The following is a 14,018-nucleotide window of genomic DNA, read 5'->3' as shown; positions in this document are numbered from 1 at the left end:
TTATGTCCCAAATATTGCACAGGACAGACTTACTCTAAAAAAGTAGTTGGTGTTTATCTGAAATTCAACCTTAACTAGGCGTCCTGGTTTTATTTACAAAATCTAGCAGTCTATTTGGGCCACAAGCCCCCAGGCCCTTCGTAGGAGCGTTCCACCGTTGGTACTGTGTACACAAACATCTTAAGCATCTGCTTAGAAGGAACGCTAAGGAGAGGACCTGGGAGGACTGGGGTCTGTAATAGGGAAGATTGTGGGAGCGTGCAGGGGTAATTCTGTTACCTTTTAATTATCAGAGAATGGAGGTTTGACGGAGGAACTCGTAGTTTCAGTACTACTTACCTCCCTCACTGTCCCCAAATGTGTGGCCGGACTGCGGTCCTAGCTTAGGAGGGGTTCAGAGACAGCTCACGTGTCCCAGCCGGCCCAGCCTGAGTCCTGCGACCCCGCCTCCCCGGCCGCGGCGCTGGCCACGCCCCACTTTGTTATCCGACGCTTTTCTCGGTCAGCTGGTGCTGGCGTCAGGTGGAGGGATGGGCTGGCTCAGCTCGACCCGGCAGGGCTTGTTTACTATGGCCGATGATCTGGAGCAGCAGTGAGTTAACCTTGTCTCTTTTCTCTCTCTCCTTCTCTCTCTCGGGGCCGTGAACCTGGGACTGTCTGTGGCTGAGGAACAGTTTTAGACATCTTCCCGCCTTTCCTTTTCAGGTCGGCTTCCGGGGAGGGCTGGGGGCTGCGTTTGCTTGCTTGCTTTTGCCCAGGAGTTGCGGCCGCGGAGCCTAGGGAGTGATGGAAGATAACGCTTGCCTGCAGCCCAGCGATTCTTACTTTCCACTTTAGTCTCGGCGATTATTCCTCGCTCCCCTCTAAAGCCTGCGCCCTGGGATTAGATTTAGTGATGATGTCTCAGATCCCTCAAAGCAAGCGTGTGTGGACGCGGGTGCGGGGGTAGCAGCCAGGTCTGCGGCTAGTCTGCGTTTGCTCCCCGACGCGAGTCGGAGGTGTGGGAAGAGCATCGCTTAGCCCCGCTACGCGAAGGCTTGGAAAGCGGAGAGAGGGCTCCTCTGGGCTGGGATTGGTCTGGGTTAATAGGCTTGCAAGTTCCTTTAGCTTTCGCCCGGCGAGACGCTTAGTCGCCAGCAATCCTAGTTGATAGTTTTTAATCATCATTAACAATCTCCTTAATGCTATGGTTTCAGAATTAGAGCTTTTGGATTTTGTTACCGCGATCTCAATGACATCAAGTTTGGGATGCCACCTGTAGGTGGTGTGGCAAGCAGTTCACCGTCTGATAGGAACAAGGAAAAGTTGCTAGGAGAATGACTCAGCTTCCACCCAAGCCCGGGTTATACCAGAACTGGGCCTTTCCTGAATCCCGTGTTCCCCCCATTTTGGAGCTGCTTGCAAAACTAATAACGTTATGACAGTAATAGCTTCCCAGGCTTGAAGGAATTGCCAAGGAGAGTGGTACTTTCCAAAATGATGCTTTCAAGAGGAAATTTACAATACCTACAATGACTTAGGTTAAACACAGAATATTAGAGTTGATATTCAGTCAGTGCAGTTTCTTTCTACAAATGAAGAATCCAGTGTCCAAAGAAGTTAGACCCCAATATCACAGAGGTCTAGAACAGGGTTCTTACAGCACAGAAGCTCTTCCGGCTCACCCACCATCAGGGTAAAGATCCTAGAGAGATGAGACCACCCTAGTCAGGCTAAGCTTGTGGCTAAGGGACCACTTTGCTTCTTGCCTCAGTTTCCCACCGCAGGCTTCCACATCTCCCCAGGGGTACTGAGCAATAGTGTGCCAGGTGCTACTTCCAGCACTTTACTGGTAACATTTTCAGTGAAGAAGAGAGGCGGGGTATCTGAAGATCTCTGCAGAGCAGCCCATGATGCTGTTGTTCCTTGGGACAGCATCTCTCCTGAATGCTGCTTTGGGCAGATACGAGGCCATGTGGGGTCCAGATGACATGTTCTGACTTGTCACAGTCTCTGTAGGATGGAGAGAAAGTTTGTCTCCTAAGACCAGCAACATTCTATGGTCTTGGTGCCCACACTTCAAGCCTGTAAGGAATTCCAGTGGATCATTTGAAGGGTTCTGAGTCTTCATAGAATTGAGACCAACAGTTCTCATCTGGCCAAAGCCATTGATGGACCAGTTTCAGCTGTAGCTCCAGCAATTCAAACCTCTTAAGATTTGAGTAACTGAGATTTGCTACTTGAAAAGCACAGAATATGGATAGTTTATGATTTGGCCAGGGGAAAGAACATCTACTGAAAGTGTGTATTATGGTAGGCATTATTCTGTGCTTTAATTTATTTGATCTTTATGACAACTCTATGAAGTAGATACTATTATTACCTCCCTTTTAAAGATGAGGAAACTCTGACAGAGAAAGGCTAAATAATGTGCTAAGGACACATTGCTGGTGAGTAGTGATGCCAGGATTAGAACTCTGACCTTTGGCTTTAGGTCACATGTTCTTTCAGAAAGCAGGCAAGTGTAAAACTAGTTGTATATTGAGTATCCATGTGTGGCCTTAAAAAGCTGAGGCTGGAATGTCCAGAGGAAACACAAGGAGAAACCTGGATTTGACTTTATTTTTTTTGGCCTTGTTTCTCAGCAGTGAAAGCACAGAGTCCTAACCACTGGACCACCAGGGAATACCTGAAACCTGGATTTGAGATCCAGGTCCTGGTTCTGCTTCTTTTTCTTTAACTAGATGTATGGCCTCTTGGGGCATCACTTTGCTCATCTGTTAAATTAAGAGGCTGGACTAGATTTCTACGGAAGTAGCCTAATCTAAAATTCTGCAGTTCAAATGATGCAGCCCAGTGTGTAGCGAGAGGGGATTAGTAGTAGTTGCCCTCACTCCTTCACAGAATGCCCCTGCTTGACTATTCTGATGTATACAGGCCCTTCCTATAGCTGGTAATGTCCATCCTGAAATCCACTTCAGCCAGGCAGAGTTCAAGAAAAGAAAAATATGGGATGGAAGAGGAATAACAAAAGCGATTCATTGAGCATCTGTTTTATCCCGGGCACCTTATGAGATTCCTTTCATATCTGGATGCTCAAAGACAGATTATTTATCAGGCCAACACCACTCTGCTCATAAATGACATTACTATGACGTAACTCTAGGGTTTTTAAAACATTACTCTAATACTGGTACGTTCAACCTGTACCCTGCAATAAGTCCCCTGGCTGTAAAGTAGAAAACAAGATAGGTTATCTTACCTGTTTTACTGCAAGCCATTGGTGGCGAAATTTCTACTCATTTTATAATCTGGAAACAAGGCCAGAGGCAACATGTGTCCTATCAGGGAATCAAAACTGAGCTTGAACCCAGGTCTCCCTCCTCTTACTCCCTGCCTATCCCAACACATCATTCAAGGCTGGACTGATTGCCTGAGAGCCCCACTGGCCACTGACACAGTGCTCTGGACTCCCAGGGGCTGGGAAGCAGGCATACACCAACCCTGGTACTCTGCCAGGAGGGCAAGTGGCATGGGAATTTGTCCTACTCTAAAGGAACATACAGTCCTAGGGATGGCAAAGGAAAACTGAAACATTAGTTAAAAGTTGGGTTTTTTTCCCCTCCTTGTAACCTCCTTGAACATTATAATAACCAATAACAAAGGGGAGTTGTAAAGCTCAAATGAGATAAAAAATGTGAAAGAGCTTTATAAACTGTAAAGTGCTGTACACATAGTATTCTGAGTATCTGTTGCAACAAAGGGTATGTTGTTGCTAATAACCATTTACCAGAGAAGAGTAACAGTGTATCAGGCAGCCATGGAATTGCTGACTGCCACAGGGGCAGGTTTCCTGAGCCTGGGAAACACCCTGCACCCTGATAACTCTTTTGTAACTGCCAGCAAGACTGGGGGTATCAATGTTTGCAATATTGCTAGTGAATGTTTCTGTGTGTTCCTGTCCCAGGCCTCAAGGCTGGCTGAGCAGCTGGCTGCCCACTTGGCGCCCCACTTCCATGTCTCAACTGAAGAATGTAGAAGCCAGGATCCTCCAGTGTAAGTAGAAGGTGGCTTGTGCCACCTCCTTCAGGAGCCCCAGGATACAGGGTCTTCCCAGAGCCTGGCCCACTGAGCCCACTGATTCCTGGTCGACAATGCTCAATGTGGAAGGAAGGGATGTCCGTGATTGGAGGGAGGCAATTTGGGCAGAGGATGCACATTCTATGATAGCAGTTCCTTAACATCTCCTGCCCTGTCCATCAGAACAGAAACTCTCCAGCAGAAACCATTCTGCCACATCCCACAACTTCACCTCAAACCCTGTACCAGCTATTAACACACAATGTGTGCAAATACACATTCACTTCTTCCTTCTCTTATTCTTTTTCCATTTCTCCCTTTCTCATCAGACAAACACTTAGATTTACCACCTTCCTAGCCAAGGACCAGCAATCCTATATTCTCTAATAATACTGTTCCTTGTATTCTACCCAATAAGCCACCCTTCCCCTTCATCCAGTTACCAGAGTAGTTGGGGATTCCCACTGGCCAGCTCTCCTAGGCAATGTTCTGTGGGGTCAGGGCATCCCCCTAGGAGCACCAGCAGCCACCAGCTCAAACAAGACCCTTGGGCCCCATCTTCCCATATTTCTCATATGATCTTTCTTGCCCTGCACCTATTGCCCTAGCCGTGGCTACTCTCTCTCTTATGGGTCTGAGTAAGTACAGCCACAGAACAGTCAGTTTTCAAGCCTTTGTCTGAAATCCATGTGACTTACCTCAGGTAGCTCTGTTGTGCGACTGTCTTCACGCCAGCAGAGCAAACACTGCCCACCTTCATCTTTCCCTAAGAAGGACCTGGCTTGACCCTCCCAGATACCCTCAGTGAGGACACACTCTCCCTCCGTCAAGCCCCAGGCATATACAGGTACAAGAGTGATGAATGCCAGAGCTCTGTGGGGTCACTTCTACCCTGGACCCAAAGGGAGCCCAAGGAATACAATGGCCCCTCTTAACGCCTACGGATATCTACAAGGATCTTCCCTTCAAATGGTAGAGAATCTGCTTGCAACGCAGGAGACCTGGGTTCGATCCCTGCATCAGGAGGATCCTCTGGAGAAGGGTATGGCAATCCACTCCAGTATTTTTGCCTGGAGAATCCAATGACAGAGGAGCCTGGCAGGCTACAGTTCGTGAGGTGGCAAAGAGTCAGACACAACTGAGCAATTAAGACTACTAACACTAGACATCTACAAATTGTACTTGGAGTTGAACTCTTAGGCTGTATGATCAGAGAGTTGTAAAAGGAAAGGTGAGAGAGGCCAGGAAGGGTTTGGGGATGAGAGAGGGCTGAAAAGTGAGGGTCCAAGCAAAAAGATCATGCGGTCAGCACACAGTCTTATCCTCTGCCCTGGACCCCCTCTCCCCAGGCCTCCAGAACAAGTTCCTGGCTCGATATGTGTCCCTCCCAAACCAGAACAAGATCTGGACAGTGACAGTGAGCCCTGAGCTCAGGGACCGCACCCCACTGGTGATGGTGCACGGCTTCGGGGGCGGCGTGGGCCTCTGGATCCTCAACATGGATTCACTGAGCACCCGCCGCACATTGCACACCTTCGATCTGCTAGGCTTCGGGCGAAGCTCGAGGCCAACGTTCCCCAGGGATCCAGAGGGGGCCGAGGACGAGTTTGTGACCTCAATAGAGACGTGGCGGGAGAGCATGGGAATCCCCAGTATGATCCTCCTGGGGCACAGTCTGGGAGGATTCCTGGCCACTTCCTACTCGATCAAGTACCCTGACAGGTAAGGAGGAGCCACCTGTCTGCATCATAACAGTGCCTTGCTGGGAATCTTCCATTACTCATTTCCAGTTGTTCTCTTCCTGGGCAACTTAGGGCTATGGTACCTTCAAGCAAAGAAAACTTGTCTTCTCCCTTTCCCTCCTTTAGAGTTAAACACCTCATCCTGGTGGACCCGTGGGGCTTTCCCCTCCGACCAGCTGACCCCAGTCAGGTCCGTGCACCCCCGACCTGGGTCAAGGCTGTGGCCTCTGTCCTAGGGCGTTCCAATCCACTGGCTGTTCTTCGAGTCGCTGGGCCCTGGGGTGAGTAGCCTGCAGATAGAGAAACTGTCTCCTCCAACCACAGCTGTCCCATTCTAGAGGCCCCCCTGCGTCTGGACGCTCACCATCCCCTTTTGTTCATGAAAAGTGGGAATAAGCCTAGCGTTATTATTTAAAGCTGTTAATCTGGACCAAATGTCTTGGTCGGCAGTTTCAGAAGGTTTTTTTTCCCCCCTTCATCTGCCCGGAAAAAGTTTTTCTATTCAAGAGACAGATGGAGCAGAACTTCTACTCTGTGTCCCCAGAGAGAGAGAAAGGGGTTTCGAGATGACTCTTCCTCTACTGAGTTTTTATGCTACATGTGTGGGTTTGTGGCAGCTGTTGGTGTTTCAACATGGTCACTATGGATCCCATCTCTGCAACTCACCCAGCATCTGTTGCCAGGAGAGGTCAGAACCAGAGCCTCCAGCATCACCTACAGAGGCAGGCAAGCCCCTCTACACCATGCCCTGCCCTAGTCAGACACCACATCACCACTTAGTAGCTGTTAGCAAATCCTGTGAGTGAAGGGAGGAAGGAGGCAGGGCAGCCAGAGTGCATAAATTTAGTAGGCCCCAGCCTTCTGACCTCACACTACTGGCACCTTCCTGTCTGGAGAGGAGCCTTTTAAGGAAGTAAAAGCAGCTTCCCTTTATGGTAAAGGTGGGTGACGCTCTATCTTGCACTGATGGCTTATATATACACGGTAATGTTCAGCAGCCAATTATTAGGGGTTAACTGCTAGTGGCTGAATAAGAGTTGTCTCTCTAGGCCCTTCAAGAGAAACAGAATGGCTCTGGGTAAAAGAGAAAAGCGAGCATATGAGCAAAAGGTAGGAGTCTGGGGAGAAAGGAAGGAAAACAAGAGACACAGGTGCCAAGGGTACTAAACGGGCAGAGGACTGGTCTTCTTAGGTGCCCAGCACTGAGCACTCCAGCAGACCTTCCCTAATCCTCCAGGCAGGAGCCCTGTTCTAATCACTGTCCCCATTTCTGGACTTGCCTCTGGCCAGGGCCACGCATAGACATCAGAGCTAGTATGGTAGGGACAGGTGGCTGGCAGCCATGGAGGAGGGCGAGTGCCCAGGGGATCCTGCCACACCTCCCTCTCACCCCTCCGCACACAGAGAGAGCAGACCGGAAGAGAGAGAGAGGCCAGGAGACTAGGCCCAATTTTTACAGTGTGTTCCCAGTGCCCTACTGCTTGTGTATGGACTATTTAAAGAAAGGTGAAAGGAGCAGATTTCTCTAAAACTGCCCCGAGTCTGAGATGCCAGTGTTAGGTTTGCCTCATCACTTGTATTCTGTTACAGGCCTGAACCTGAGAGGGCTCTTGGTTCCATCCACTACCCTCAGAAGATTAAAAGGCCACAGGTGGTCTCAGGGAGAAAGAACATAGCTCAGACCATAAAAGCAAAGCGTCTCAACCATGGACTCTTGTGGGGTTTGTGATCCTTGGAGGAAAGGATCTTGGGATTTCATTGAGCTGCAAGTAATCCAGTTCCTCAGTGACCTTAGACTGTCCAAATTCTTTGGCAACTAACTGACTCTCGTTTGAGGTTACCTGGAGCTTCCCAAAAGACTTAACATGCTCTGTGACTATAACCTTAAGTGTACAAAGCAAACAAACCCTTAAGAGAAATAACGTTTGGTTAAAGTTGTTAAAACAATGACAGGGGTCTTTCCTCCCCACTCAAACTGGCTCCCCCACGTTCTGTTCTCTCCCAGGGCCCGGCCTGGTACAGCGATTCCGACCGGACTTCAAGCGCAAGTTTGCAGACTTCTTTGATGATGATACTATATCAGAGTATATCTACCACTGCAATGCACAGAATCCCAGGTGAGGGCAGCTCTGGGAGTCAGCTCAGCGTCGATGGGTTTGGAGCGAAAACTCCAGAACTATCCCAGGATCAGTCTGTGCTGTATTTTTTTTCTTCCACAGAGCTCTCATCCAGTTAGGGAAACATAGGCGTTAGCAGGCTTGCTTATTTCCAGAGACTTCCCCAGGGATAGGCAAAAAGGGATGGAGAAGATAATAGATTAATTAAACATACCACCTCTCTCTATAGAGGAAGACCCTTACTCTTTCCTGGAGGTAAGCAGTTAGCCTGACAGGCAAAGAGTCTGGAAAACACTTGCAAAGATCTTTTTTTTTTTTTTTGAACTGAAGAAGTATTATGAACATGGTATTGTTGTAAAGGAAAAGAAAGAAAAGAAAGGAAGCAAGTCCTCTCCTGTCCCAGACCTGTAATTCCCTCATTTTCTTGTTATTTTCTGTCTGAGATATCATGTGATATTGCTTCAGAGAACCTCCTTGTATATCTTCCTTGGCACATGTGTGACTGTACCTCTAGGCTATAGTCCTACAAATAGAATTGCTGATGGAAAGATTATATATTTTAAAACATAATGTTTGTGCACCTTGAAATATTTACTGTTGGGATAGGAATGCCTTTTCTGTCTTTTGGAGAATTGAGGATGTCCCCAGAATCTGAACAAGTTTATGTTTGTGACAACTCAGACAGTGGGCCCCTGGCCCGTACCCTGTGATCCGCAGTCTTGGCAGCCACCAGCCAGGGTGGAGTAAGGGAGGTAATCTTCCCTTGGGCAGTGCCATGTGAGCTGCTGATACCATGAGGCACCACCTCTGTGGGGAGTTCACCCCAAGCTGCTAGGAAGCATCGCAGGCGAGCCAAGATCACTGGAAGCAGCAGCACTGCCCTGCCTCATTTCAGGCCTGTTCAGCCTGAAGCTGTGAAGCAACTGGGACTTTGCATTCCAGTAGCACTGTCTGAGCATTAACCTCAAATTCAGACTGCTTTCAGGCAGCGTGGGAACTGTCCATCTAGCGTTCCTCAGAAGCTCAACTGATGGAAAGGCCCTGCTTAAACAGCAGTCTAGAAACTCAGTTCAACAGTCAAATCAGCTTTCTGCTCGTGATCCCTCTCAACTGGGCTCGGTGCCAGTCTCATACCCCCTGAGGCCTTGCAGGCCCACCCCTAGTCCTTCCCCAGAGTGTTCCCCAGTCTCAGTCCTACTTCAGTATAATGAATGGCCTCCCATCTAAGCCACAGGTATGTAGTCACACAACTCACTTAGGTCCTGGAAGAAGCAGAGATGATATTGGTGATAACCCGCCGCTTCCCCCAAACACCGTCACTCAATTTTATAAGCCCCTGAGTCTTTTTGAGTTGTAATCTTGAGTTCATGGTAACTGTTACCATTCCCTTGGAAAACATAATTTAGCAAAAGAATAATTATTTGGGGGGTGGGATACTTATTTCGCTTCACTAAACTTAGGGGCTTTGTACATATTTTCATTTTCCCCATAATGACCTCAAAAAGTGGGTATAATTTCTCTCCAGTTTGTAGATGAGAGAACTAAGGTGTATTCTGGTTCCACAACTTGCTAAGAAAGTAGAACCAGGATTTGAAGGTATGTCTCTCTGACTCCAGAGTCCATGACTGTTCCCCTGTGCTGCAGTGTCTTAGAAAAGGACTCTGTTCCTGGTGACCTGTGCAGAACTCAGGCTCCCCTTCATCTCAGGGATGCTAAGGAGACTGGGAACATAACCCTGTAACAGACCAAGCCTGCTGGGTGCCAGTCTCCCCAACCTTGCCTGCTTCCCACAGCAGTGACAGAGCCGTCCGGACAGCTGGCTTCCCCTCCAGCCTTGCAGACCCCTCCCGACACGGCCTCTGAAAGCTCTCCCTCAGGAAATGACCAGGGAGCAAAGTAGATTAGATTGGCCGTCCTTGCTTCTCAGGTAGCACAAACTCCCCCTGGGTCCTCGCAAGCCTGACGTCTCATTCCCCAGGCTCCTCAGTTAACCCTCTGTGCCTCTGTAGGCCTTGCCCGTCAGAGCCCACTTCAAGGAGCCCTTCGACCCTCTCCTCCAGCCCCAGCCAGCCAACTCCCTAATCTGTGTTCTCCTAGAACTCCCTACCCTTTCATAATTCTTGGGAAATCTGAAGTTAAGTTAATCCTGTAATTCATTATGTAGTGCCTGAAGGATGAGGAAAATGGGAACTCCGGGAGGGCAGGCACTGCGTGTGTCTTGTTCGTATGTGCCCACCCTCCGCCCAGGCTGCCACATCAATAGCTGTTAAATACATATTATCCTGTATGTAATACAGGTTAATATGGCACTCCTCAGCGCCAAGGGGTTTTCACATGTGTGTCCCTCCTACCTCATCTCTGTGCGGACCCTCTGGAGATTCAGTCCTGTCTTGTAATCTTCCTAATATTTACTGAGCCTAGTGCTGGGCTTGGAGGTAAACAAAAAGAGGCCAAAGATGTGCCCCAGCCTCCGAGGACCCTCAGATTGACATTTTATGCTGTGGCATTTACTCATCGCCTCACCCTGTTTTGCTTTTCCAGTGGGGAGACGGCATTCAAAGCCATGATGGAGTCCTTTGGCTGGGCCCGGCGCCCCATGTTAGAGCGAATTCACTTGATTCGAAAAGATGTGCCCATCACCATGATCTATGGGGCCAACACCTGGATAGACACCAGCACGGGAAAAAAGGTGAAGCTGCAGCGGCCGGATTCCTACGTCCGAGATTTGGTACGTTGCCACCAGGGGAGACAGACTGAGGTGGAAATCTTGCAACATGCAGCACGTGTTGATTTGACTCAGTGTAGCTAAGAGACCAGGTAGCGAAGGGTGACGGGAGAGTCAGGGAGAAAGAGTGGAAAGTTTGAGATAGGGTCATGAATTTGAAAGGGTTGGCTCTCTGTAATATCATAATTCAGGGTTCCTTGCCTCTGTGTAGCCAGTCAAGCTAAAAGGCAGGTTCTTGTCCAGTAGTCAGGCATAGGGAGCATGCTGCCCTCTTCCCCTGTAATTCTCACTCCAAATCAGAGCTGGGTACAATAGAGGCTGCCAAGAAGCCTTCCCACCATTCTCCTGCCTCCACCTTCATTTGCTAAGGAGTGTGCTTACTTATGGCTACCCACTCCAGTATTCTTGCCTGGAGAAGTCCATGGACAGAGGGGCTGAAGAATTTTCACTTCGTGCTTACTTAGACTGGTGCCTCACGGGTCCTGGGTATCGAACCTATGGGTGCCATGAGCATGGTGGGACTAGTGTGGAAGGAAAGATACAATCAGGGACCATAGGAGAAGTAAGGATGAGACATTGGGATTCACTGGTTGCCACTGGGAAGTGCAAGATATGGGGAGAAAGGTGGACAGTTGTCTTAGAAAAAATAAGTGCTTATGGCAGCAGGCGAGCAGGTTTACAAGAGAAAGAAATGGTGTGGCTGCTTTCCAGTGCCTAGAATAAAGGGCCATCCTGCCCCTGGCGGGGTCCTCCCTCCATAGGAGATCGAGGGTGCCTCGCACCACGTGTACGCAGACCAGCCGCACATCTTCAACGCGGTGGTGGAGGAGATCTGCGACTCAGTCGATTGAGCTGCTCTTCCTGGAGGACGTGGAGAAAGCCAGAGAGTTGCTCTCACCTTCCTGTCTCCTTACTTACCCCTCTGTCCTTTCCTCACCGACTAACATGTGCCAGCCAGGTGGAGTCTTGGGCTGTCCCCAGGGCAGGACCACAGAAGAACAAAGAGCACTATGACCCCACACTGAAGGCTGGAGGCAAAAGCTGCTAGAGGCCTTGCACTCCCCACCCTGGGAGAGCGTAAAGGGTTGTAGAGTGCCACCCCATTCTCTCCATGCCGGCGTCACCAGGCGGTGGTTGTGAGGGGACTGCACCAAGCCACGCCCCCTGTGCCAAGGGAGGGCAGCTGCTCCTCCTGCACAAAGGAGAGGCTCTTAACAGCCTGCCCAGGTCTGGAGTGTGTCTGCAGGGGTGGGGGAGGTTCCATGCAGGACATCTTCCTCCTCCATCACCCCTGGCCCCCCAGCCCATGCCAGTTCTGTTCAGGGGCTGGTTGGGGAGCTACCAAGAGCAGGTCCTGGAGCTCTCGTGACCTAAGAGGTCATATCCAAAGCTCTCATTAGCAGAGGAGGCAAAGGGCAGGGCATGGCTGGTCCATGGAGAAACAGCTCAGGGCTCCTGGCGGACTCTGTTTGCTAAGGTTTGAGGCAGGCATGGAGGTCACGGGGCTGGTCCTGGCCAAGGATAAGCCCACCTGGCCGCACATTCCAGCCTCTTTGTACAAGGATTCTGTTTTCCTGCTGTGTCTCAGCCCTGGCTGCCTAAGCCCGGAACACTCAACTGCTTCCTTCCCTGCCCCTTCTTTCTCCCACTGGGAGGCCTCTGGCCTCCCTCTGTGCCTTGGGCCCTGAAGCCCCACCCACACAGTACTGAGAACAGTGACCCCTGATGGAGAGAAGGGAAGGCCCTTCAACCCCAAGCCGTGTCTGGATCCCCATTGTCTCTAGTATCTGCAGGGTTTTTTGCCTGCTCACGTGAACCTCTGCCCAGGATCCAGTGGGGAGCCTCCAGCCAGCAGTTAGTTCCCTGTCCTCATCAGCCACAGGATGGTTCTCATTGCCTGGCCCTCCATCCCTGCTGCCTGTCCTTCTGGTCTCCAGCTCATCTGTCCCCGACCTACCTGTCACTCTCTCCCGGGGACTGGTTCTGGGCAGTAGGCGGGGCCTGGCCCCAGAACTAGGGTAGCTCCCACCTACTTCTTCACTTTTGTAAAGCCAACCCTTTCACCAGAATAGTATTAACTCCTGGTGCTTTGTACTACTGGTCCAGCTGCCTTGGGCTCCTTTTCTATATTAATAAAGAAATGAATCAAAATCGCTCATGGTGATGATGTTTAATATTGCTCTGACAAGAGTGCTGGGGTGGTGCTGAATTCACAACCTCTCCTGTGATGTCTGAGTCAGAGGAGGGGCCCTGAGAGGTACCCATGCACAAGCCCCCCCACCTCCCATTTAGTGCATCATCTGCCCTCTGGACCCCGCCCAGTCTCCAGGTCAGCACAGGTCATCTCAGCCAACCACTTGAGAGGATAGATGAGGGGTGGGTGGGCCAAGCCCCAATTCACAAGAGAATTAGGCTGAACTGAGTGCTCCCTGCTGTCCATTAAATAGCCCTGTCATCTGAAGTTCACCTTGGCCTCTACCTGGTGTTAGCCACTCAGTGGTGTCCAGCTCATTCCAACCTCATAGACTGCACCCTGCCAGGCTCCTCTATCCATGGGATTCTCCAGGCAAGAATACTGGAGTGGGTTGCCATGCCCTTCTCCAGGTGATCTTCCAGGCCCAGGGATAGAACCCCGGTCTCCAGCATTACAGGCAGATTCTTTACCATCTGAGCCACCAGGGAAACCACTCATCCTCAACCTCAGTTCAAGTATTCCTTATGCATTATGCAGGGAAGCCTGCCACTGACCCCCTCCCAGACGAGACCTGCATCCCTTCTGGTGTCTCCGTGGCTTACTCAAATGCCCCTTTGTAAAACTTACACTTGTAGTCACTTGTTTCATGTCTGTCTTTCCTCCCCAGACCACAAGCTGCTGAAGCAATAAGGGGCATGTCTGGCACCTAGTTCTTGTTCAGTAAATGTTTATTTTGAATGAGCCAAGAGAAGTGAGGTGTGCCAAGTGTCCAAACGTGTTCAAATCATTACCAGCAGTGCCTGCTGTGCTGGCTGACTCCAGCTAGGCACAGAATTCAGCATCTCAAAATGGCACTTAATACTGCATTTGCCATTATGAATGAATGAATAGACAAATTAGTAATCTGTATGTGATTTTATTACATAATGTAATTTGGGTATAATTACAAAGCTCAGGTCCATCCCAGGACCTGCATCTTCTCTGTGACTGAAGATTGCTTGATTGCCAACACCTGCCATATGGAGGCCAGGACAGGGGGGGTTGCTTTTTTTTTTTTTTTTGGCCACATCACACTCCTTGTGAGATCTTAATGCCCCAACCAGGGATTGAACCTGGGACCCTGACAGTGAGAGTGCCGAGTCCTAACCACTGGATTGCCAAAGAATTCCCAAGGCAGGTAT

At 49.8% G+C, this 14,018-nt stretch overlaps 1 protein-coding gene across 2 annotated transcripts; it reads left to right on the top strand.

Moving 5' to 3' along the window:
- The first annotated feature begins 451 nt into the window (after positions 1-451).
- ABHD4 (abhydrolase domain containing 4, N-acyl phospholipase B) lies at positions 452-12,794 on the top strand. Of its 2 annotated transcripts, none has more exons than XM_019968386.2 (7): positions 452-592; positions 3,947-4,035; positions 5,409-5,781; positions 5,928-6,082; positions 7,807-7,918; positions 10,460-10,646; positions 11,405-12,794. In XM_019968386.2, the coding sequence occupies exons 1-7, from the start codon at positions 531-533 to the stop codon at positions 11,492-11,494; spliced, it is 1,068 nt and encodes a 355-aa protein (XP_019823945.2). In that variant the 5' UTR covers positions 452-530; the 3' UTR covers positions 11,495-12,794. The 2 variants fall into 2 exon arrangements, with proteins under 2 accessions (XP_019823945.2, XP_019823946.1); XM_019968387.2 differs by having other exon boundaries at positions 577-705.
- Positions 12,795-14,018: the final 1,224 nt, after the last annotated feature.

This window comes from Bos indicus, chromosome 10, assembly GCF_029378745.1.
Source record: "Bos indicus isolate NIAB-ARS_2022 breed Sahiwal x Tharparkar chromosome 10, NIAB-ARS_B.indTharparkar_mat_pri_1.0, whole genome shotgun sequence".
In the NCBI taxonomy this organism is placed as follows: Eukaryota; Metazoa; Chordata; class Mammalia; order Artiodactyla; family Bovidae; genus Bos; species Bos indicus.
Note: the sequence above shows the minus strand (reverse complement) of the source record. Positions and strands in the feature narration are given on the sequence as shown.